This window comes from Cryptomeria japonica, chromosome 10, assembly GCF_030272615.1.
Source record: "Cryptomeria japonica chromosome 10, Sugi_1.0, whole genome shotgun sequence".
In the NCBI taxonomy this organism is placed as follows: domain Eukaryota; kingdom Viridiplantae; phylum Streptophyta; class Pinopsida; order Cupressales; family Cupressaceae; genus Cryptomeria; species Cryptomeria japonica.
In genome coordinates, this window is record NC_081414.1 from 744779193 (window position 1) to 744805647 (window position 26455).

The following is a 26455-nucleotide window of genomic DNA, read 5'->3' on the forward strand; positions in this document are numbered from 1 at the left end:
TGAAACTTTTTTGATTGGGAGTCAAGGACTAAGAGCCAAACATAGAAGGATATCTATTCAACTAAAATCATTAAAGATATAATCTTTGTCTCATCTCTTATATTGACCAATCTTAAACCTTTCATTTAACAAGACTTAATTTATAGTAGATTCATTCAAAAGCACTAATAAAAAAAAATCCATTGACTAATAATATATGTAAAATAATTTAATTGCTTTTTTCAATAGTTAAAAAAAAACTATCCGTTTGCCCATCCTCGATTCAAATTAAGGATGGCGTTAATCTTGCCAGCGTGGAGCTTACGTGGACACACGCGCGCCTCATACGCCCGTTGGCTGTATTACCTTCCACAGACTTCACTCGGCGATGCACAGGCATTCCATTCCTCAATTTCACAGCTCTGCCAGATCAAAAATTTCAGTCTAACATGAGGCCATTAACCCTAACCCTAACATTTCCACCGCATCCCTGCCATTTTCACCGGTACTCTGCCTCCGCCATTTCTCTAAATCTGCACCAAAACCTCAATTCTCGCCGAAGATTGGCTCGCACCTGCCGCGTAAAATGTTTCAGGAGCGAAAATTTGGAGGAGACGGATACATTTTCAAAATATTCGGGGTATTTATTCGAAGCAGGTAGCTCAGAGGCAGAGCTTTTAAATGAATACGATGCCACCAAAATTGGTTCTATTTATCGTCGGCGGCCGGTTCTTCTTTTCCGACGGCTATTGCAGATAGGATCCAGCTTTGGACGTTGGTTCTTCCTGCGCTATATTGATAATGTCCTCGGGCGTTCTGATTACATGTTTAAGGTATCTTTGTAACTTTACATTGGCAGTTGTTGTCGTTCTTAGCACTCCATTTGTGAAAATTGAAATGTTCTGGGAGTTAGATAAGTACGTATGTCGAAATTATGGCTACGGATTCTTGGTCAGCGTAAGATAATCAGAATTTCGGTTGATTTCTCTTAAATTTTTTATCTCTCTGCGGTGAATTCTTAGCTTTCCACCATTTGAAACTAAATTTGGTTAGCAGAGGATAATCTCCTTTTGTAGTTTGCTTACGTTTTTTAATTTATTTTAATGTTCACAAGTGGCTGAAATGAGGATTGCTTAGTCATAGAAGCAACAGCACATCCTATGGACATGAGGGAAGGCATTTTTTATAAGGGACGTTTTTTTTTTTTTTGGATTTTGACGGACTTAAAGTAAACCATGGGAGTGTGCCTGGCGAGACTCCAACAAAAAAACTGAAAATTAAATGCATCAGAAACCTATAAAAAGAAAAAAGAAAATTGCCTAAAGCACAAAGCTGTGTTAGTAAGACTGTTTTCTTATACTTCAGTCTAGGTGGGATGTATGCTGTTTTGCTGATATCGTGCCAGTAAATTGCTGACATGTAACAGACTGATCTTATCATTTTTACAGGAGACGATATGTTTAAGAAAGCTAGATATTACATAGTTCATTCCAGGTATATATTTCGAAAATAGGTACCTGTGGAAATAATCTAAAATACGTAAGTTTAAGATTTTTTTTCTGGGAAGTATGATATACTAGATTAAGTTTATTTAGCGGCAAAAGAGTCTGTCTCGTTCACATGCCGCTGGGAATGGACGAACTTGAAGAGAAATTCCTTTGCCGATACCAATCTTTCTGAATATGAAAATGAATCAGGCCTAATATGCAAAAAAGCATTTTCTGAGTGTTTTGCTTTATTTATCACGGAAAAAATTATTATATACTTGTGTAGAAACCGCATGACACTGGATTACACAACATGAATTACTACAAGAAGAATCTAGAAGCTATGGGAAGGGCACCGAACCTTCAAAATGAGAATACTGCATTGTACTGTCTAAAATCACAGCTACTTGTTGTTACAGATAATCTGTAAAATGCTGGAGATAATCTCCTAGCAATCACCAGTTACAGATATTGGCCTGTTGACTCCATACAACATTAGAGACATTGGTGCAAAAGAATCTTGCACGGTTGAATTCAGAAACAGCACAAATAATTCCATACAACACCTTTAAACACTTGAATTTCTAGCTTAAATGCCTATAGATTCAGTCTTAGCATAGCATATTTAACATTGTATTATACTATTAACATAAGGAAAACAAGAAATCACAACCATCCAGTGCAAAATCAAATCGCCGAAAGACCAAAACACACAAGTACATTGGAGAAACCCACAAAATGGGAGACAATTCTGGAAGAGTGAGCTCATAGTCCTTCTAAGTTTGTACAATGTTTCTAGGATGGAAAAGAGCTTCTACAACAAGTTGAGCAAGCTCCAAACACCTGCAAATGGTCTCTGCACGATGGAAACTCTGTTCCACATCGTGCAAACATTAAAACTTGAGCAACATGAAGGTACAATTGAGAGTCAACTCTTGTACGATGAGTTTGAAGTGTTCTTATGCCTTTCCCATGTCCATCCTTGATGCCAAAAGGAAGATTTAATATTGGGGATATGAATTGAAAGGTGAAAACCCTTCATCTTCCATATTCTGTCCAAGCTGTGACAATATTGCCACGATTTCTCTGTGTCACTTCCAAAACCACTGGGGTGGTTGAATGACTGCTGCTAATACACTGTGATACTCTTGAAACCATCGGGTAGTTGCAAAACTGACCCCTGCTGAAAACTGACAGTTAACACATTTTTCTCTTCATTTCAACATCTGATCACCTGTCTTCTGATCTCCATGAGATGCTCTGGATCACTCCAAGGCTTCCTGTGACCTGAGGCCAAACAATATGGCTTTGAAACCTGTCAAACAGAGGAAATATGTGCAACCATAGTTCTTAGACAGCTTCTCAACTAGGAATGACAGCACTTGACTGCATAATCATGCTATTATGATCCATTTTTCGGATCAACAGAGCTGATTCAGAATGCTAATTTTGAGAAGAGGAAGTACCTGTCCAGGGGAAGCTTGTTCAACCTCAAAGTGCAGGCCCATCAAGTGTGCTGCTATGGTTTCCATAAGCCAGGTTGGTGAATCCTTGAGCTGAGATGTGGACTTGGCTAGCTAAGCCAAGACATGGGGATGGAGGCTGATCGTCTGCAATAAATCATCGTAAGGTCCACGATCAGGTCCACGTGGGCCAATACATGCCACACCCACTACTGTCATCAAAGGCAACTTTCATCATTTTCATATGCCAATCACACGCTCCAAAACTAGACAGGTTGCAGGGCCAAACAAGCAGCAAGCAAGAAATCAATTAAAATGTCAAGACTTTTAAAAAACTCTATGAAAATCGCCAACTTTTCTTGGTATTGTCTGACAACCACAGTTCAAGATATCCTGGAATCTCCAGAATGCAAGACAGAGACCAAAAGACCTGGCTGCCAATGTCAAAGACACAGGGAAATGGCTAATGCAATTTGGTGTGCAACTATAGGCTTTGTTGATTTTGAGTTGGTTAAGCTCTGCACTCAAGCTCTAAGTTCTAATCCATGCTTATTAGGATTCCCAAGTTCAAAGCTTGGCTTCATGAGCAGAATTGCCTTGAACTTGTTCTGACTTTTCTTTTTGTCTTAGCCTCTGGCCACTGATGTTTGAGGTTCATCAGGATTTTCCATAACCTTTCGCATTAACTAATATCAGAGTCTGCAAATCACCCCCCAGCACTATCTGTGAAAGCCATGTGGAGTCTTCCACAACATGTTAATGCAGACAGTTTGGCTAATTTGAAAATGACTTTGGTTAGGATGGCTTTTTGATGTTCCTGCCAACTGTTTGTTGACCACAGGCCTTTGTCAATCTCCTCCTTAAGTGGATTTATTTAAATTTTCTAAATTAAATGGTCTGTTCAAGTTGTGGTGAAAGGTTGGTGTTATATAGAATGAACTCCACTTCCGAGAATGGAGCTCACAGCATATATGTATCCCATAAGCAGCAAGAAGCTTGTCCTGCTCCATTTTTCAAATAAGCATTGTAGAGAAAACCTTTGGCCTATTCTCTTTCCTGTAGGCTAAAGGATTGAACAAGTGAAGGGAAATTAAAATATTATTTTTTAGTTGGATCCAATAATATTTATTTAAAGGTGCAACTTAATATAATATTTTAATTAAAAAAAGTTCTTAAAACATCTAATTATAATAAAAGTATTTTGAATACTTGGAGGGAAATTTAGATCGAAGGGCCCAATTTGAAAAGGTATACCGAGTAGGCACCCAGCAGCATTTGATCATAACAATTTCATCTTTGGCATCATTCATTTTGAGTTCAAAATTCAATCTTGCATTCAAGGGTGAAAATCCTTGGCTGCAACTCTGCGATCTAGGAGGACAAAACCTCTCTTGGCTCCACTGTTCTGAGAGGTTAGGATGGAAATCCTGGCCTCTTGCATTGGCAATTCCATTCAGGGGTTGCATGATCTACTAAAATGGAGAATTTGTTATCATTGTCAGGTCAAACGAATAGATGTTTGGATCTGTTCACATCAACATAAATCCAACCGCCATAGGAGGAGGTCAATTTAAAGCAATGACAGGTAGATCCTAAGGCTGCTCTCAGATTATTAGCTGGTCATCATCATTAACTGCAGGGTTTCAGATCTGAGGTATTGGTGGCTAGGGTTTATTCAAGCTGTGGGCAGAAACAACTTAGGGACAGCAATTAACATATTGACAACAATGTCAGAACTCCAGTGCTGCAGTCATTCATCTTCAGATCTCACAACTAGCTGGGCGGCCGTACAGTCAGCACCATTTGGATCTGTAAACGTGGGGAAAATTCCAGTGTTCCAAGGGGATGCGTCCCCCCCCTTTTTGGGCGCGTCCCCCCGTCAGAAACGTCTCGGAGACGGGGGGCGGGGACGCGACGTCCCCCGCTGTCCCGCCACCGCCACCCAAGCGCCGCCGGGACGCGGAGACGTCTCTACGTCTCCTGGGAGACGTCTGGGCGTCTCCCCGTCTCTCGAGAGACGCTCAGACGTCTCTCAAGGGACAGGGAGACGCCCAGGCATCTCCCATGTTCCCACGTCAAAGCTAACCAAAAAAAACAGTTTTGAAAAAACATGTGACTTTTGGGGGGGTTAAGGGGTAACCCTAATTGGACGTGGGCCAATAGAAAAATAACACCTGACGCCTTTAGAAAATAATAAAAGTATTTTTGGCCTCGCGGGGTGCTGCCCCTTGACCCCGCCTTGTATTGCGACAGGGAACGCGCAAGGAGCGCTGCCCGTTGACCCCAACTTGGGGGCGCTGCCCCCAAACTCCCGTTGAAAAATATAGGGGGAAACCGCGCCGATAGAAGCAGGGAAAATTTAACCTCCGAGTCTGATTAGGCTCCATATAACAACACAATTAGCATTGAAGAAATCTTGGTATTTAGATTTAGTATTTCAAATTTCTTATAGTCTCATTTGAAATGTAATTCTTATACTGTAATACTGTCATATATCTTTTCAAAACTAGTTTTTCAAGTACTATATGTATATGTATAACTATATCAGCACCACCACCCCGCCGCCGTCCCCCTGCCGTCCCCAAACTTAGGCCCTTGGTCCCCCCGTCCGCAACGCCCGTGGAACATTGGAAAATTCAGAAATTGCACTCCAGGCTCATACCATCAGCAAACAGGATTTCTGCAATTCTGTGGAGCAGCAGTACTACCAACAGATCCAGCTGTACCTGGCTGCACAGGGTCATTTGTGAGTGGAAAATTTGTTAAAAAATTTCAGATTGATCATTGTTACTGTCGCATTGTATTTTTAGAAATAAAATATTTTTTTTTGAAGGATTTAATGCTATTTTTTGTCACCTAGGGTTCATTAATTCAAAATTCCAGAGTTTCCTAGCAGTAGGGTTTCTATTTTCCAATCAGAATTCAATCATCAGAATTGTATTAATTTTATGAGAGATCAGAAATTTGATCGGTATTTGGCATAATTCTGTTCAGGAACATCACAAGGCTTTATGTAAATGGGGTGTTGCGTACTTTCTCTATGGAAATCATTATTATTAATTAGTTGTAGTACCGCAATATATGTTAATGTGACGATATCCCGTGGGATAACATAAGATGTAAGCTCATAGACAAGTGTATATCACTTATGCTTGGATAGATGTATCATTTCAAGATGATGGATTTGAGAGACTAAACAACTAACTGGTTGAATATTTTGATGTAAGTATCTCAGTGGTTGATTGGGCTCACAATACAACACATAGGTTGGCAAGCAAATTTGCAGCTGTATTGGCTTCTCTATGGTAATGATGAGATGTGAGGATTCGATTCTAGTTGTAAGAGCCTTTGCTTCTCCGAGCAAAGATCTAAGGTGCTAGTCTAACTGCTTACCAACATAAATGATCTTCATGGTCATGTTTCTAGAATCCCTCCCATAAAGAAATCCACTGAACTTGATTTTTTCAATCTAGGGAGAGTTCATTTGGTCTTGGTTTTATCAAATCCTTTCTCTCACTTCTCTTTATAATGATATGATATAGAATTAACTCAAATATATTTTAATATGGAGAAATAAATTCCATAGAGAACATGTTATTGGTCTAAGAAAAAATTATAACAAGTTGTGACCAAGGGACATGGATGTCTTATGGTCCACACATGTCAAGTTTATTGAAACTGAACAGCATCTTTGCAGCCTAAACAACCTAAATTCCCTCATATTGCTGCTACAAAGATTGCAACTTGTTAAATGAAAGAAACCATATCAATGTGTAGGATCAATTTGAAAGTACAATCAACTACAAATGAGAAGTATCATAGTAAAAGGACCCTAGGTGATAGAAGGTAAATGAATGCAAAGCATAGAAGAAAGGTAAACAAAGCAAGAGTGGCCAAACTTAAAGTAAGCAAACTTCAAGCCATAAGACATATTACAAGTAAAAATAAAGACCCTGTAAGGGAAGGTTCCCTCACAAAACCATGACGCTGATGAAGATCATGGAGGAGACTAATTCTGTACCATGTTTGCAATAAGGCTTGGGCTAGAAGAACCAACGTCATCTTTTATCATTGTGAAAGATCCTATGTAGGATTTGGGAATGTTCATTGGGGAATTTTTAGGGCTGAAGGAACAAAGGTAGACAATTGTAAGAGGAAGCCATGTGCTCCCTTCAGAGCCTTGCCTGACACTCAAGGCTAATGAATCTCTAGTAGCAGAGAAGATTCTGTTAATGTAGGCCTATCTTCGTGACTGGGCTTGTGGACATGGGAAAGTTCCTTGACCCCACGATGAAGCAGATCCATTTCCCTAGGAGTGAGATTGAGGGGTTGAGGTTCTTTGATGGTGATGTGAAAAGAGGAAGATTGCCTCATTTGTTTATTTCCCATTGGAAGCTAATCAACTATATCCAAGGGGTGCTTATGCCTCAAATGCCTCTAGTGGGCTCAAAAGAGGAAGTAATAATCCTCATAGTTCTAGGGTTCTTCTATAAGGATTTATGTTTGTGAATAACATCCTTTGAAGCAAAAGGACTAGACATCTTTGGTCAAGATGCTGGAAGAATGTGGACAAGTTATCACTCTAGTTGATGTATAACTATAGTCTATGGTATCTTTCCCCAATCTTGCAGTATATAGGGCACCCAAAAATAAATTGCTTCTTGGTGCCAATCTCTTGGAGGGGATAGAGACTGCAAAAGCCAACTTGGGGATGAGTGGCTATAGAGGATAAGTCCACAAGTGACTTGCATGTGTTTTCAATTAATATCCTCTTTGAGAACTCTGTTGTTTTCCACCTTTTTTGAGAATTCTGTTGTTATCCACCTTTGAGGAAAGGGGAGGAAGGGCATCTCATAAAACTTGAACAAAAAGATTCTGATAGATTGAAACAGAAGACTGCTGGGATACCAACAAAGTTGGCATGCCGTAGGGCCCAAAGAGGCAATCATCTTTAAAGAACAAAGTTTCATGTTGGGACATCACTCACATCCTAAAGTTGAATCACTTAATGATCTAAGTTTGTGGGATGAAAGTGAGCTTGAAGATGCACTCAAGGTGGAGGGCTTAGTTAGAAATCTTTGCCTGGACAATGCAAGGAAGGAATTGTTGTTTCACAAGGAATCATAAGTTAGAGCATGATTGGAATATCTCCTGCAGTTATTAGACTGAGCACACAAGGAATATTCACAAACTTTTGGCTGTCAACCTGCGTGTTATGCAGATTGTATACTGCAGTATAACTTGCGTTTTATGCTGTTCATGGCTCAAGGAATATTGTCAAACAATTCAGTTGCAAACTTCTAGCTTACTGTTTGTTTAACAGTCTGATATGTTCTTATTAAACTGATTATAGGGGCTTCCAATGCTTGAGACTCAACACTTCAATTTATAAATGACTCTTATAATTAATCACAATGCACATATAAGGTTTTCTAATGCACCTACAGCAAGTGTCATTTCAACAAACAGTTGGCATACACACTGCTGCCATCATAGATATATCATTACTGCTACATATTTTTCCTTTATTGAATGCCATTGCCAAGTACAATCAATCTTTGCTTAAAGCTTGCAAATGGATACATGCACCCTCAAACTCCGAAATACATATATAGCCGTCTATAGCAGCAAGGACTCATAACTAATTCAGTAGTGCAAAAATTATGGAATGAACCTGTTGTGATAAGTTGCCCAGTGCTGATTATGAAGGAGCAAGCAATAACCAACCAAAGTGACCCTTTTATAACCAATTTCGAACTCTCTCCTTAGTTCAGGTTTGCTTCAGATCAGAAATAAATAATCTGCAATCTCTAAGTCCCCTTTCAACCATCAAGAATCAATGATGCCACCTCAGAAGTAGAGCGCTCCAGTTAGAAGGTAAGGTCGATGCAGTTAAGGTCCTCTATGAACAAATTGTGGTCTTCTTAAGGCTGTTATATCGACTGGGTATGACTGAGATACAACTGCAGAATATATAGTTTGCAAATCAGCTTCTAGGAAGCCAAAAAGATGAGGACTCTAAGCACAAAATAAACCTCCAGTGATCTTTCAAAATCTGAAGTGACTCCAATGCAGATCAGAGTAATTCAAAGCCTTTAATTTGCTTCAAAACCCTCGATATCACCCTAGAAATGTAGCGCCAAGTCAGGTATTGAAATCGATGCAAGTGTGAGTTTCTATAAGCAAAACCGTGGGTCCTCCTTAGCTGTGGCAAGTCTGATAATGTCTGAAAATAAACTCAGCGAGCTGGGAGGTGGAATCAGCATTACTGAAGCAAAATTAATGAAATCCTTTCATACCAAAATGTTCCCAATTTCTTCACAAAAATCGAACTTAAGCTGGGTTGGCCTTTGGCCACAATTTGAGCACAATGTGAAAGACTGAAGTTGTCCTCCACTCTCAGCTGCAACCCCTTGGAGGATCTCTCACCACCTCAGTTATGCAAATCATAGGGAGTTTTCATTCCCAAATGATTAAGTCTGCAGAAACCCTTTGGCTCTGCAAGTCTATACAAGAGAAGATATCAAATAACCAATCCCAAGCTGATGAGAAGCTGAGCTAGATCCCCTTTTATACTTTTTTAGTCCATCACCCAAAAGCTTCTAGAAATAATATTATTTTACTTAAGTGACTTTATGACATAATATTTAATCAAGTCACTTTATTAAATTAATTAAATATAAAGTCATTTTTTAATTTTTAATTTATTTGATAAGTTTATAAATAGTTAACTTAATACTATTAATTGAAATAATTAATTAAGCTATCCATGAAAAATAATAATAATTTGGACAACTTATCTAATTAAATTAATTAATTAATTCCTCTCAAAAAATGGGGACATTACAATGATGGTCTGGACCCTATGTATAAAAACATGGCGTGAAGATCGCAAACTAGAACTCCAAATCTCTAATACATAAAGAACTATAGGCTTAACAATTGCTTTGAATAGGCTCCTCATTGAAGGGATGTACTGAAAATGTATTTTAAAACAATTGTACACCAAGACAAAATGTGAGGCAAATTCCTTACAAGGATCTCAAGCTTTAGATTGGTAGATGGTCTAGTGAATAGATAAATTTTGCTTCTCCACAATAAATATATTATGGAAACACAACAAAATGATCATGACAACATGCATAACTGTTGGCAACATTACTCCTTTCATTGATGATTAGGTTGCTTAGGATTCCCATTAGATTGTATTTGTTGGTGGCCCCTGCATATTACATGTGGGCATATACTTTGTTGATGATCTATGGATGACCTTCATCATTCCGATCTGAATTCTGCATGAATGGGGTTGAGGTTCCAGATTGATCTCCACAAGGCTTGTGAATTTGCCTTTGACTGCATTACTGTCATCCATCAATCTCCTTGCATGTGCAGACCTGAACCATACAATGATGATTTTTTTGGAATTGAGACCTTCCAAGTCAAGGAAGGATCAAATAATAATACTTTTAATAATCTGCCATGTGCTAAACTCTGATAATATTTAACTAGGGCAAGTAAATGATCTACTGAAAGGAGTTATATCATAACTGAATAAAGAGATTTGTCCATTCCATTGATTATGTATCATGGAGATTGTTGTTGGATAACTTGTACCCAAAACAGTCAAGGGTATCTAATTCTGATAAATAAATCTAATTCCACTCATTTTATTCTTTCGTGGAAAACCAAATGTATGAGTCACATATCACTGGTGTAGGGCTAATTAATTGTGTTCTCAAATAACAACACATAGAACAAACTAAAATACACAAAAATGCAAAAGGAAAGCTAATTTTTCGCTTAATACACCTTCAAAGGATGATCCATATGAAAAAACTGAAATATAATGAAACGGTATGGAGAAAAGAAATTCTTTCAAATTGATTAAAACCCACAGTATCACAAATTTGAGCTAACAACACACTTCATAGAATAAACCACTTTTAAATATTAATAGTTGTACTCAAAATTTTTCAAAATGGTGCTAATTCACTTAAATTTCGCAAGGCTTAATATAATTTTGGCATTTGAGACCACTTGATCTAAATCAAATTTAAGATATTTTCAGAGGTTAAGAAACGTATATTACAATATCTTTGCTCAGATCGATAAATGCTCATAATCATTGCAAGATCCATACCAGAACCAGTAACTTAGTTAAAAAGAGTATAAGGTGGTTCACTTATGTTGGAACCATTTACTGTTGCGTCAAAATCTCGAACTATCAACGTTCGATAAAAATGCCCGATGTAACCCAACCCAAGGGAGGCGGTTAAGCCTTGTCACGAGTCCTCAAGGAGGTGTTGACTACCAAGTCGACAATCTCCCCCTCAGCACCGATTGAGCCTTCAACACCCACTGAAGGGAGACTCGAACCTGTGACCCAAGGCTCTGATACCAATTTTTGGAATTGTTTGCCGTTGCGTCAAAAACTCGAACTATCAACGTCCGATACAAACGCCAGATTTAACCCGACCCACGGGAGATGGTTAAGCCATGTCACAAGTCCCCAAGGAGGTGTTGACCGCCAAGTCAACAACTTCCACTTAGCTATTCTAGGAAGGCCAAAATTGTCAAGGTATACATACATACATACATGCATACATACATACATACATATATATATGTGTGTGTATGTACATATACATACATACATACATACATATATATATGTGTGTGTATGTACATATACATACATACATACATATACATACATACATATATCTATATATATATATATATCAAAGATGTAAATATCTTAATCAGCAAGAAAGCTTTTGGCCGAAAATTTAAAAAAAATCGGGAATTGGGAAAAAAAAGGAAAAAATCGGCAATAAATCGGCAAAATTATCGAACATTTGAAAATCTATAATTTTTTTAAATATTCTAAAAAAGCACTTGTATACACTAAATTTATAGAACACAATAGCATATTACTGGCTTCAATCATATATAAATCATAGTTTGAGACTTTGAGTCAAATACATACCATATGGCATATAGCAAAGTGATATACCAAAAAAACAAGTTCAAGTTCTAAATAGTAAATACTAAATACGATTGAGTCAAATCCATATTGTAGAGCCTAGACCACAAAACAAATCAATGAAGTCTGGACTCTGAATACATATTAAGTTCATGGTTTCATATCATTGAAAACTGGAAATCATAGATTGCGTTTGCGACTAAAGCTCAAAAAACTCTGTTGCGGCTGAGTGGGTGCTGAAGTAGATGGTGTTGCAGCAGCTGCAATATCCTCAACCGGTGATGAATCTGCCTCTTCTGGATCAACAAACTCATCTCCCACCTCCTCACGTTCTGCCACCTCTGCCGCCCATTCAGCTGCCTCCCTCTCCATCTCATCTAACTGAGCGTCAGTGATAAATGCATCCACATCAATATCACCAGTAGCACCATCAGGTTCAGCAATCCAATCCGCTATGTATGGATCAATCTCATCAATGTCAAGTGCGTCATATGAATTGTTCCCTTGTACCCTCTTTTCATGCAGTTGAAGGTTGTACCGCACATATACAAGGTCATTCAAGTGCTTTTGAGTCAACCTATTTCGCTATTTTGTGTGAATGGCCTCAAAGACACTCTAGTTGCGCCTCACAACCAGAAGCACTACAAGGCTGAGATAATATGCGGATTGCAAGCTTTTGAAGATTAGGTGTTGTGGCACCATAATCTTCCCACCACAGATCTGCAAGCATACAAATTGGCATTTATAACTTGGTAAATATTTTTATAAACTTAAAGATTGAAATAAATGGTAAAGTTAAACCGTAAAATAGATTTAAGAGCACATTTTTTTTTACTTGGCAACAGGGTGTCTTTCTTACGAATACCAATAGGTGAAGAAAACAATGGCCCATCTTCCTTCTTGTACCTCTGCAACTCATCAACAATGATGTCTTGAATATTTTCATCAGGAACCAACCTCTGAATACATGTGTCAAGGCCAAGTTGAACCTCCTGATCTATTTTGAAACTGCGGGAGTAAAAGAACTTGGGGTTCAAATAGTAGGCAGCAACATGGATATGTTGGTGGAGTTGTCGGTTCCACCTTCGATCAATTATGCACCATATGGGCTCATATTTAGTCCTCTCTGACCCATACAAGTGCTGAATTGCCTCTTTGGCCTTATCCATGGCCTCATATAGATACCCTATGGGGCTTTTATCCCCATCCACCATCCGTAGAACCCTCACCAACGGTTCTGACAACTAGACATGACAAATTTAACAAAAATCAGCAATGTGTAATATTAGAAAATTAAAAAATATATCATCAATTGAAATTTGAACTTTGAACACTTACATTGATGATCTCCTCCATGAGTTTGGCAAATCTATCATCAAAAAACGGCCTTCATGACCTTCTTTGCTTCAGGCTTCCTACAATGAGGGCTTTGCAACCATCTTTCACTCACAAACATCCTCTTCAGGTTGGGCAATGCACGTAATATGCTCTGTAAGTTGAGGAAATTCGTGGCAAAACGTGTGACTCATGAACGCACAAGATCCTTACCATCAGTGTGTTGTCTCATAAACTCCAAGACCCATGTGTGGTTGTAGATGTACTTTGTGATTTCCCTTCCATCTTCAACCACATTCTTCACCCAACTAAGTTTCCCTATGTCCTCGAGGAGTAAATCAAGGCAATGAGCAACACAAGGGATCCAAAATAATGACGGATGCCTAGCCTGTAGAAGTTTACCCGCAGCCACATATGCAGCTGCATTATCGGTCACAACCTGAACAACATTCTGCACTCCCACTTCAGTCACCACCTCATCCAACATGTTGCAAAAGGTTTCTGCATTCCTCACTTGATCTGAGGCATCAATCGATTTTAAAATTACCACCTGTCCCCTTGAAGCAACTAGAAAGTTTATGAGTGTCCTATTCCTACTATCCGTCCACCCATCAGATAAAATGGTGCAGCCATTCCTTTCCCAATTCCTCCTTTGTTGTTCCACCAACTGATGTGTGTTTTGGACCTCATCCTGCAATAATGGCCCACTCAACTCATAACGACTTGGGGACTTGAACCCCTTACCAGATACGGTCAATCCATTGACCATTTGCTCCCAATATGGACTCTCAATAATACTAAATGGAATATTGTTGTAAATCCAAAATCTAGCCATTGCCGCTCTTGTCTGCTGATGCACTTCCTTATTCCATGAAGTACCTAACAATCCAGGTTGTGCACCAGGAGTGTTACGAGGAATGAAAAAACCAGATGTATTGCTGCCCCCCCCAATATTTTCTGACTCTGTAGAACTGATATTCCTAATTGGAGCTGCCATTGCCTCTGTTGTCCTCTTTTTTTCTACCTTCTTTTGCTCAAATTCTGAAAGTCTTGCTTTTGCCTCCCTTTGAACCTCTTTAGGACAATTGTCACATACTGTAATATTTTGTCCATTGATTTGTGCAAGGTGAATTTTGAGTTGGTATATGCCACCGGTCATAGTTTTTGTGCAATGGTTACAAATAACCTCTTTTGCCACTGCACTTGGTGTGCCATGTTTCCACATAGGATCCCTCTTTCTACCACCACCTCTACTTGTACCACCTCTAGTTGCAGAAGCCATTGTCTTTTATAGAAATTCGAAAGAAACCTATCAAAAGAGACCAAACATGGATCAATAAATATAAATTGAAGATGAACACAAACTAAAATTGGACAATTTAGCATGGTCGCGACTCACAGCCAAAGTACCAAACTACAGAATCCAGATAAATGTCTCATGTAGCTTATTGTAGGTGTCTCCATTATCAATTAGATACATCTCAATTCTGTTATTTTTAAACCACTATTGCATTGTGTAACTGTAGATCGTGGATACAGTTAATTATTATTACACAGTGACACACCACTATTAGTAATTTATTACTATTATTACACAATACAGTGTATTGTGTAATAATAGTAATAAATTAGATTTTGATAAGTGTCTGTGTAGTAAACTGTAAATTAATAATAGAGTAACTGTAAGATAATAATAGTAAATTACAGTCTTAGGAAACTATAGTAAACTACAGTCTTAGGAAAACTACAGTAAAATAATAATAATTAAAAACACAACACACTAAACAGTATGAATTTTAATTAAAAACTACTGCAAATTAATAGTTAATAACTTAATATGAATTTTACAGTGTAATTGTATATTAATTTTGTGACATTTTTTTATTCAAATTTCATACCGTGTTGCAGAAAAATTACTGTAAATTAATAATATACAGTTATAGTTACACACTTACACTATTAATAAATATTGATATGTAAATTAATAATATATAATATATATTATATATTATACAGTGATACACTATACACACGCTATTATTAATTTGATTTGGGTTATACAGTTTTTATTTGAATTAAATTTATTTCTTATTACAAAGATGTTAATTTAACACAGTATACTGGAAATTTCGTATCACGAATCTGGAATGAGCAGATAAAATAAAAATAAAATAACAATTTAACACAGTATAATAGTATATGGCATATGCCGTGGAAATTTTGAATCACGAATGAGCAAACAAAATAAATAAAAACCTGCAACAGAGTCTGTATGCCGCATCGGTGGGGAAGTTGCAGTCGAAAACAGCAAAGTCGCGTGCAATACGATTTCCGATTTCGCCTCTTTTTTTGACATTTGTTTTAAACTTTAACTTTTTTACTTTTTAGGGTTCCGTCGTGCGCACGATTTTTATGCGATAAAATTGCGATTTACAGTCAAACGATTCACGATTTTTACTGAAAAAATCATTTCCGATTTTTTCACCGATGAAATGGGCGCGTTGAATGGCTCGGGATATATCGCGATTTTTGCGATTTTCTGCCGATATTTACAACCTTGATATATATATATATATATAAAAATTAATATTAGAATATCACATAGCATCATATAAACAACAAAACCACCATAAAGTTGAATGTCACTCAAAACATACATGATAAATATTCATTGTTCAAACTTCAAGTTCAATATCAAAATAATAATATCAAGCTCAATAATTAGTTTTAACTTTTAAAATTTTAATAATCAAATAATTTTTCTAAATCATCAATATCATCATTATTATTAACATTAGATGAACCACAAGTAGTGCTAGTGCAACTGCCAGTGCCACTTGCACTAAAAGTGTATTGGGTTTTAGACTCTTTAAATGCAATATGTTGGGAAGTGAAAGCATTCAAGTCAGTATGCTCTAGTTCTATATCCCACATCTTCATGCTTCGTTGTAGTCATGTTGTTTGAGTAAAGGACACACAAGTTGGAATGCACATATACTAAATTCTCCACTCTTTTTGAGTGCAATCTATTGTGCTTTATTGAGTGGATGAAAGAATATGTGCTCCAATTCCTCTTAGATGTAGATGAACTAGCAACCTATGAAGATTGAATAAATAGCCAAAGTTATACATTATAAAAATAATATCAAAAAAATAAAAAACTATTAATGAAATTGGAAGTTGAAACTTTAAAGACTAAATTTCTTTTTATTAAACTTGCTTGTGTTAAACTTTGAATGCAAGGCGTTGCAGGTATTGGAAGAATTGGCTATGGAAGTGTTGTGACCTTTTCACACATCGCCCCATTGCAAATGGGGACCCCCTGTTTTTGCTAGTAGTTTGAGGTCTCAGGCAGTCTAGTAGCAATTAGGTCTTTCTTTAGGTTAGATTGAGGTCATTATAGCTCTCAATGCTTAAGTAATGAATAGAAGTCAAGATGATCATTAAGTGATGCTCACATGGTGGCCTTCAGGTCCAGGTCAGGGTTAGAGCATAGAAGCGAGGAATGATCAAGGAGAGATGATCAATCAACTAAGGTAAAATGCTTGATGAGGACCATGAAGGTCTTGATGATGATGTTAAATGGAAGTGGCAATGAGTGAATTTACCCCTCTAAATCCTCCAAGATTGCAAGCAAAGGCATTGGAATGATCAACTTAGGCAAGGAATGAAATAATCAACTTGAAGTGGAAGTAAGTGATTTTTTCTTGACTTCCTCAAATCCATGGCCTTCATCAACTCTTTTCCCTAACTTGCCCAAATCCATGACCTTCCTTGCATTCTTCCTTGACCCCCAAAATCCATGAGCTTCCTTGCATTCTTCCTTGGCTGGCCAAAATCCACGGCCTTCATTAAACCTTTCCATCACCTCCCAAAATCCATGGGATAAGTCAAATCTTTCCTTCACTTGCTGAAATCCATGGCAGTGATCAAATTGTTCCCTAGGTTGCTCAAATCCACGACCAAGGCGATGAGGTAGCACATTTGGTGCTAAGGCAAGCATAGAACGACATTTTGAAATTCAAAAGGCAAAACAAGTCGGCTTTTACCTTGGAAAATGAAAAGGTGCAATGCATTGAATATGATAAGTTGGCTTCATTGGAAGTTGAAATGCCAAGAGACACACCTCTAGGGTGTAGCCAATATAAAGGAGAGTTGATGATCATTTCATTTATCATCAACTCAGCGATTTCCTTCCATTGAACAGCGAACTTCAGGCATATTCAGTGAAATTCCTCCTCCAATCAGCAAACAACAAATCAGAAATATCAAGGAGGGGGCGAATTTTGCATTGTCTCAGTGAATTCTTCAGCATCTAGGCGAATGCCATCACCTCTAAGGGATGATTTTCTGAGCATAAGCATCATTTAGGCATCAATTAGTGCTTACATCAGTTCTGAATTTTGCAATATTTGAATCATTTTATTTGTATCAGGTCTGATTTTGAGCAGGCACAGGTTTAGATCAGGGTTGTGAAGAGTTTTGAATTTTGAAATTCTTTCAATAGCATTTATGTTCAAACCCTTAATTACTGATTTGTGTTCCTCATCATTTTTATAATCATTTTTTTAAGTAAATCTGAGTTTTTAGAGGGTTAGGGTCTGAACTAAAGCTAGGGTTATAGCAATTCAATAGGGTTTATGTTGATTTTCAAGTTTTCAAAGACTAAATTGCTATCCTTGTTAATGATTGTCAATCTTCTATACTTTAATAGCCTTTCAAAACCCTAACTTGGACAACTCTCACAGGTAAAAGATGGCAGCCCCGAAGGCCGGAGGAGTTTCAAGGCAAGCTCTCATCAAAGAAGATTCAAAAGGAGTGCTACCGGAGTCTAAGATCGTATCCCTATAGGCTAACGTTGGAGATGCCAATCTAGTCAAGATAAACATGAGGAAGTTCCAAGAACCTCTATACAAGAGAAATCCCTCTAGAGTATGAAAGAAGATGATTGAGAGTGGAATTGTGCGAGCAACTGGCTTTGCTCCAGCTATCCAGTGCAACAAGTTAATAGTTGAATGTGCCAAACACTACGATGCCAACACAAGACAAATAGTGGCACTTGACAACAAGGTCATAGCATTCCTATCAGAAGCCACCATCAGTGAGGCATTCAACATACCTGATCACAAGGACATGATATATAAGAATAAGGAGGGAGCATAAGCAATCTTTGATGACGACCTTGACAAATGCTTGGGCATCATCTATAAATACTCGATGTTAAAGGCTAGGGCTTGCCTCTCCAAAATGCCTAATAAGCTTCACCAAATCGACTTCAAGGAGGAGTATAGTGACTTGATCACCTTGTTCAACCAGATCATGGGAAGTCCTCAAGCCTCTTAGTTTGAGAATCAAATGTTTTACTACATGGAGGTAGTGACAATAGGTGGAGAGAAGGTCAATTGGGCGAGGATCATAAGCAATAACATTGATCTACAGTTGAGAAGACTAGAGCACACTAAGCAGTTCTACATGAGTTCGTATATTATCTACTCACTTGCAAGAGCTTATGAATATAAAGGATTGATGTATAGAGGCCCAATTGGAAACGAAGGAGGAGAGATAAGAGTGTGTGAGTGCTACACATAGCTGCACTTCCACAACAAGGCACATTTTAGGAGGGTGAATGATGCCTTCTCCATGCACATAGTAAGAACATTGCAAGGTGGCATCCATTAGAGGTTATCCTTGCAAGCGAAGGAATTAGTGAAGAAGTATGGTGCTTGGTTCATTCAATACCCCAAGTTCACATACATAAGAGTTAAAGGATGCTCATCTCCACCATACAAGCTTCCACGTTATCCTACGGACAAGATGGTATTATTGGAACTCTTGAAGTAGTTAGTCACCTACAATAAGATTTAGAAGAATGTGCATAAGACTGGAATTTCCCTTCCTATCTCAGTTGAACAGTCGGTGGAAGTATGTCCATCCATACAAGCAGCCGAGAAGTTAGAAGAGGAGATGAGATTATATCCTCTTGTTGAATATCCTTCATGAATCAACTTCGATCCATATGGTAACATAAGGAGGATCAATGGAAGTAGGCACAAGAACAAGCCAATATAGAAGATTACTGGATGAACGCTAAGGATGACTTTGAGATTAGAAGGAAGATGTTCTCTAGGCTACCGATAGAGATCATCATGATGTGTAGAGTTTCCTCATCCCCGAACAAGTCCAGGATGATGGAAGGTGCCTCCAGCGTGCTTATGAGCAAGAAATGGATAAAGAGAGAAGTTGTTTGGGTTGACATTGAGATCACCAAGTTAGAAGAGCTAATGAGGCCTGCCATAGCCAACATGCGAAGATGGGTAGATGTCCAAACCAAAAAATTGAAGAATCAGAATGTACAATTGACATATGATATGATGGGAGATCCTGATTCATCTGTTGAAGAAACGAAGAGCATAAGCATGAGTGAGAATGCTACTTAGTCATCTCAGCCTAAGAGCTCCAAGAGGAAAGGAAGTCATAAAGAAGGATCAAGACAAATGAGGCACATGACAAGTTCAAATCATCCTTCCACCAGCACCTCATCCCTACAAGAGGTCACAATGAATAGAGTATCTATCAATGAAGGTCAATCACTCAAGAGAGGCATGGATCAAGTCATAAATGAGTCCTTCAAATCTACAATACAGGACAATCGAGGTGAGAGGACAAATAAGGGAAAGCAGCCTCAAGTACAAGATCCTCCAACAATGCAAGATCGAGTTATAAACAACAAGGCTGTGGAGGATGATAACGAGGAAACAACTTCTCCACCTTAGGTAGATCAACAATTCAAGGAATTACAAGTGGATAGGGAGTAATCTACTATCCTAGCCTGGCTCAAGGTAAGAATGACTAAGGAAGTGATAGTAGCAGAAGAAGAGGCAATAGATGATTTGGATAGCTTCTTGGTGAGGATTGGTAAGACAATTGAGAAGAAGAAAGCTACTAAGCTCTCTAAGATTACAAAAGATAATATAGGGTCTCAAATTATATGGATAGCTACCCCAAGAGTGGACAAGTTGGAAGATGAGATCACTGCTGACGACAATTGAGTTGGGTCCTGCTACCGCTGAACATGAGATGGAAGAGTTGAATGATTCGGTGAAAACAATCCAAGATAGATTGAAGATGGTTCAAGAAGATAAGAAGCCGGAAAGGGAATTGGCTTCCTTAAGGAATTATGTGGAGAAATTCAAGAATACAATAAGACAAGCTGACCCTTCATGTTTTCCTCCATCATTGCTTCCGTCGGATTCAGTTGATGACTTGGAAGAAATGAGGACTAACTCTCATGTGGTCAAGGGTTGGATTGATAATTCCTTCACCAAGGCAAATGAGTTCGTGGGAGAGTTAGCACACATAGTTGAGAGAGTTTTGGCTATCCTTGACAAGAGTCAGGTGCTCAATGCTTCCTATGATGTCTTTTCTTTCACTAGGGAGTTAACCATTTCGAGGCTACAAGTATTGATAGATATCCCTAGGCAAACTTTAGTGAATGTTGAAGTAGTGAAGGATGGACAAACATATGACTTCCTTAGATGGTATTACACACTTAGGATGAAGAGAGCCATGTTTGAAGATATCAATAGTGGCTGCACTTGAGTTGAAGAGATGACCAAGGTGATGAAATGACAATATCGTAGCAGCAGCTGAAACAATATTTGGAAAGAGATGAAAGAAGAGGTAGAAATAGCTATTGACATTTTGACTGAAAGAAGAGGTAGAAATAGCTATTGACATTTTGACAGAAAGAGAGGTATATCTTCTTCGGGACAGCCATATCACTTTTAGAGAAGCATTTGGAGGACATCTAGTCATTCATGACCCTTGTGGGCAAAATCCAAGACTTGGGGCCTGAATGGGAGAAGATTTTCATCTCATCCTTAGCCGAGTTGGATTACATGGAGAATCAATTGAAGATCATGCCAAGTGTCCCAATGGATGAGCTTGATTGCATCATGTCTAGATTCATTGAATTTTCTTGTAGAGAAAGAGATAAGGGGAACAAACTTCTAGATGAAAGTTTGTTATTATCCCATGTGGCATTGAATTTTCTCATTGGTGGATTCACCCTTGTAGTTTGTGCCGGAAAGTTGTTACTTTCTTATTGGCTGATATTTAAGGATATGCAATAATTAGGTATTTTGTTGTAACAAGCCCTAATTAGGGTTTAGGTGGCATAATCTTGGCCCTTGATTTTAGATTGATCTTGGCCATTCATTTGTATTGAGAGCTCTATATAAGCTCAACTCATTTCATTTGTACATCATTAGAATTAGCATAAGAGAGAGATTCATCTCCTAAGACCAACTAAGTATTCCTTTGGAAATGTAAATTAGATTCATAGAGTATTCCTTGCGTCTGAAAGATTCATCTCCTAAGACCAACTAAGTAAGTCCCCTTGGATTACCAGCAATCACATCAACCATTAAGCTTGTCCACACGTCAAGACCTAACATTTGGAACCTTGGAGTCACCTCACGTGATCATTTAGTTCAACATTTAAGGAGATTTTGTTCAAGAGAGGATAAGATACCTTGGTATTTTATTTTGTGTATGAAGTGCATAAAAACACATCAACAAGAAGTACCACCAACTATGGGCATCCTTTAAGCACCTATCACGAAGAGCCTCAATACTTTGACCATTAGAGTGTACAAAATCAATGAACTCAATTGTGACCATATTTCACAATTCAATTTTAGAGAAGAGTCTACAGAATGTTGTGTTGTACCCTTCACCCACTTCAAAATCTCTATATGGGGGAAGCCTTCAATGGCATAGAAAGAATCTTACTACTGTAGCATTTTGGAGACAATGCAAAGACAAGATGTAATGGGCTGCTCATTTTGTTCAATCTTTCTTCAACAGTTATGTGCATTTGATTGAAGAATGTCTCTTTAGGGTATTGCTCTTTCACATTTATGATGCTCTTCATCTTATCAATCATTGAGTCGATATCGTCATATATCTCTCCAATGTAAGGCTTGTCCATGTGTAGCGAATTATGCCAAAATGGGCTCAATGAAACTAAAGAGATAATTCACATGATCTCCCATGACGAGTTGTCTAATATCATCCGCTTAATTTTTGTTGCCTTGTTAGTGTTGTTTTGCCTCCATATATATAAATTTTGGCTAATCACCATGCTAGAAAGTGCCTCTCTAATTTTCACAAGTCATCTCAAGACAAGTGTGTTAGAAGTGAAACAAGTCTCTGCGACCTATTAAAAGAAAACTTAAAAACAAAGTTTAAAGAAAAATTAGAATGCACAATCAAATTATGAAAATGTAAAAATTTATACTACTTTACTTACCTCCAATAGCTCCAAATTTGAAAATGATCTAAAAATGCCTTGAGACATGTGGTGGTTGGTGATGAACATTTGGATACTCTCAACCTTTGCAGACAACTCTTTGATCCAATCAATTTTATTCCTAATCTTTTGTAGCATAAGATTGAGAGTGGACCGCACAACGTGTCCAATATTGTTCCTCAACCGACAACCCAACAACTCTGCAATTCTTTATGTTGGCCATTATGACTTGAACAATGTTACAGGGTCCCACTTCCTCAATGGCTACAATGAGAATATCAGCAATAAATTTGACATCTTTCACTTGCCCCTCACAATCCATGGCTCTCAAAAACATTGCCACTTAAGGGGACTCCACTATGACATTGATCAAGGGCCGATTTTTTGCGTCTTTAGACCCATATGAAACAATGGACACATTTGTCTCAATCCATGAATCCCTTATGGGCTTCAATGGATCTTCAATGATCTTGACCTCTGTTTCCAATAAGGTGATTGACAATTTGACACACACCTCATAACTTGGTACCTTGTACCCTTTCAGAGCTTCATTAGCTTTTGCAACATCTCTTGCCAATATGATGAGTGAACAACATTGAAAGCCAACCAATTTGCACAAATACATCTTGCTACAAGTTTACCAATGTCTTGATTCCCATTCTGAAATTTAGTTTCCAAATGCCCCTTTGGTCGTTTGTTTGTAGTGGGTTGTTCACTTTGAAGATGAGAAGTGGCCAAAAATGGGTGGTTTTCTACCACAATATTGGGATTAGATGGGGGCATTAAGGGCTGCATTCCCTTTAATCTTTTTTTATTTTTAAGGGGTGACTTGATTTATGGCCTGCCCATTCATCTAATTGTCCTTGCAACATATTATATTTGATCACTGTCTTTGATGGCATAGGTACACCATTCTTTCTAGTGCAAGGTTTGATGCCTTGCATAGGTATTCCACACAAATGGGCTTTCACCTGGCTATCTAAACTAGAATATCTAATATCACACCCAACACTTGGTATTGATTGTATCATTTGAACATATTTCCATATAGGAGAACTCAAATCTGTTTTGAATTTAGGTTTAGTTGTGGAGCTAGAATTAGCCATCATGATTCCTATGGCAAATTTTTGGTTAAACAACACATTCAAATCAAAAACAAAAAATTGAACAAAAAAAATAGATAGATAAAACCTAGCTCTTTTGAATCTTTGATACATTCATATAAGAATGGAAAAAACAAAGATAAACAAAGCAAAGAATTTGATTCATGTTTATAAAACAAAAATGGAGGAAAAAAATTGAAAAAACTTACCTTTTTGCAAAAACATCCTTCTATGATCTTCTTGGCAGCCAATTGTAAATGTGCAGGAATGACAATGCAATTGTTGTAGAACCTTCAAAGATCAATCTTCAACTCCCTTTGTTGATCCAACATTCAAAAATGAATGTTCAGCCTCTTGGAATGATATTTATTGTTTGCGGAAAAAAGAACTAAAATGAACTTGTTTTGGTGTTTCATGTGTTTTAGAAGTCACTTTTAGGGTTGAGGAGGGAGCCTAGATAAAGTCAGACAAAAATAAATTCAAAAAAAGCAAAAAATAAAAATAATAACTTTACCGCTGCGTCAACAAGTTCACCATTGGTTCTCCCAAACAAACTAGGTGGCAAAACATCGCACCCTACCGGGACCTGCAAACATTGGACTTATACTGAGATTTGGCTTTAATTGATCGAGATCAGCACTTGGCAAGATATAACCCAACTTTTTAATGTTATTTAAGAATTGACTTAGACACCTGAAATTTTCACTTCTTTTATTCTTCTAGTTGAGATTGCATTTTCTTTAGCCGCTGAGTCAAATCCTTGATCTCGTGGGCATTCTCCTTTAGATAATCTTTAGCTTGTTTGCTTATTGATTTGATTGTAGAGTTTGGCTCCATTTCTTGTTTCTTTTAGAGATTTGGATTTATCTAGACTATCTCGTATGTGGTGTTGATAACAGTTTGTCTTGCCTCAGTCCCTTCTTAGGGAGTCACCCTCCACTTTTTGTTGGAGCACTTCATTTCCACGTTGGGATCATCAATCAACACCTTGGCTAAATTTTCAGCTTGTTGTGCCTCGTAGTCAATTGTTTGCAGCCAAGGAAAAGCTGGTGTTGAGGTCCCTAAAGCACTTCCTGTGGGCATAGACGTGTGTATTTGTCTTGAGATACTAGAAGGGTCTTGGCATTGGAACTTGTTTGATAAACTTGGGAATATACTTCTTAGGAAAAAATGGAGTGACCTATGAAATGGGTACATTCAAATGCCAGAGGAAGCAACGACAAAGCTCACTTGCATTAAATTATAAATCTGCCTTCAAAGGCTTATAGTCATTCTGTGAATGATGCCTAAACTATTACAAATGAAATGACATAGAATTGTTCTATGCTTTGAGAGGGATGAAAATCTAGTATCTTTCTTCTTCTAGTTAATTTGTCTCTTTTTTCACTATTTCCTTATCTCCCTCACTTTAAATGGTTGGCTTCCTATTCTCACTACTGCTGCCCTGTTGTTTTTCTTCTTTGCTTGAATATTCCCTTTTGCTTGTGATTTAGGGCACATTTTCATTCAAGATTGACTTGTACATGCTTAATTGATCACATCTGCATGAATGTAGGAATTTGGAATCGATTCATTTGCCCTAACCACCTGCTGGTTTGGAAGAACGATTCAATGATGGTGCAAGATTTAGCCACTTATAATAACAATGTTGAGCTAATTTTGGGCCTTTTTTATCCAAGATATGCTGCTGTTTAAAACTCTTGATCAGTTTTGCCTGGATCTATATGAAAAACATGTTGATGCACCATCAATTGTTTGTTGAAATGTTACCAAGAAAACTATGCGATCCTATTAACAGGTGGAGGTTTGAAAGAAGTTGATCTGGATAGAAGATGATGCCCGTTGTCATCTAGGATCCATGTCATTAGGAATCATCACTACTAGCTGTTATTTCTGCCTTGTTGCTGAAATCATTCCAGAAGCTGCCAAAGTCCTTTGATGCTGAAGTCATATAGGTTGATATTGCCGAAGTGACTTAGGCTGATGCTGTCAAGATGCATTTATGTTATTTGTTGCTTCCAAAGTCAGCTAGAACATTCTATTGACTCTCATGATTTATCTAACTATGGAATTTCTCTCAAATCTGCTACTTTAATTTATTTTTTAGGTGATGCAAGATTGCTTGTGACCTCGATGTCCCTGCATCAATTCTTCTTGGTGCTCCACACAAGGGCTTGGGGTAGGCATTGGTTCTTTTCAAATTCCATGTTTTTTCATATTTTCAGTCACCTCCTCATTTGTTTCCACATTGACGTTACAAGAGTCCACCTCCAACACTACATGCTTCTAGATGAGATTGATGTAGATTGGACTTTCAAGTGTTTTTTGACCTTGCTTGATGGATCACATGGCCTAAAGAAATCAGCCTCAAATTGAAAACCTAGAATACCTAGAACCTTGATCTTCGTGGTTGGAAACCGCTAAAACTCATGTATACCTACAACAATTGATAACCAAGGAGAAACACTAATGTTCTTACTCCTAAAAATTCTTGGTATACCATGCACAAATTTATTATAGATCTCCATTATTAGAAGCTCCTAAAAAATGCCATCAATCAACTTATGGGGTGGCATAGGAGTTCCCTTAATCCTGATGGTTGTGTAATAGATTCTTGATTGACAATCTTCTTAACATCCTTTTTTGATAGATGAGGAATTTGAGGCTTCTTAGCTTCATGCGTAATTAAAGACACAATAGGTAGGAAGAAATTGCAAATAATAATATAATTGGCTTGATATCTGTACCCATAAGGAACATGCATTGGTAAATCAAATTGTGAGGACCAA

The 26455-nt window shown here is 37.8% G+C and overlaps 1 protein-coding gene across 4 annotated transcripts in view; it reads left to right on the plus strand.

Annotated features, from left to right (window-relative positions):
* Positions 1-267: 267 nt before the first annotated feature.
* Positions 268-26455, plus strand: part of LOC131076011 (uncharacterized aarF domain-containing protein kinase At1g71810, chloroplastic) — a 291860-nt gene continuing 265672 nt past the window's right edge. For all 4 annotated transcript variants that reach the window (XR_009359117.1, XR_009359118.1, XM_059213057.1 and 1 more), the window contains exon 1: positions 268-812. Coding sequence is in view for 2 of the 4 variants with exons in the window: in XM_059213057.1 (XP_059069040.1) it covers positions 429-812 (384 nt within the window). In the remaining 2 variants the exon portion in view is untranslated. The remainder of the gene's footprint in view (positions 813-26455) is intronic.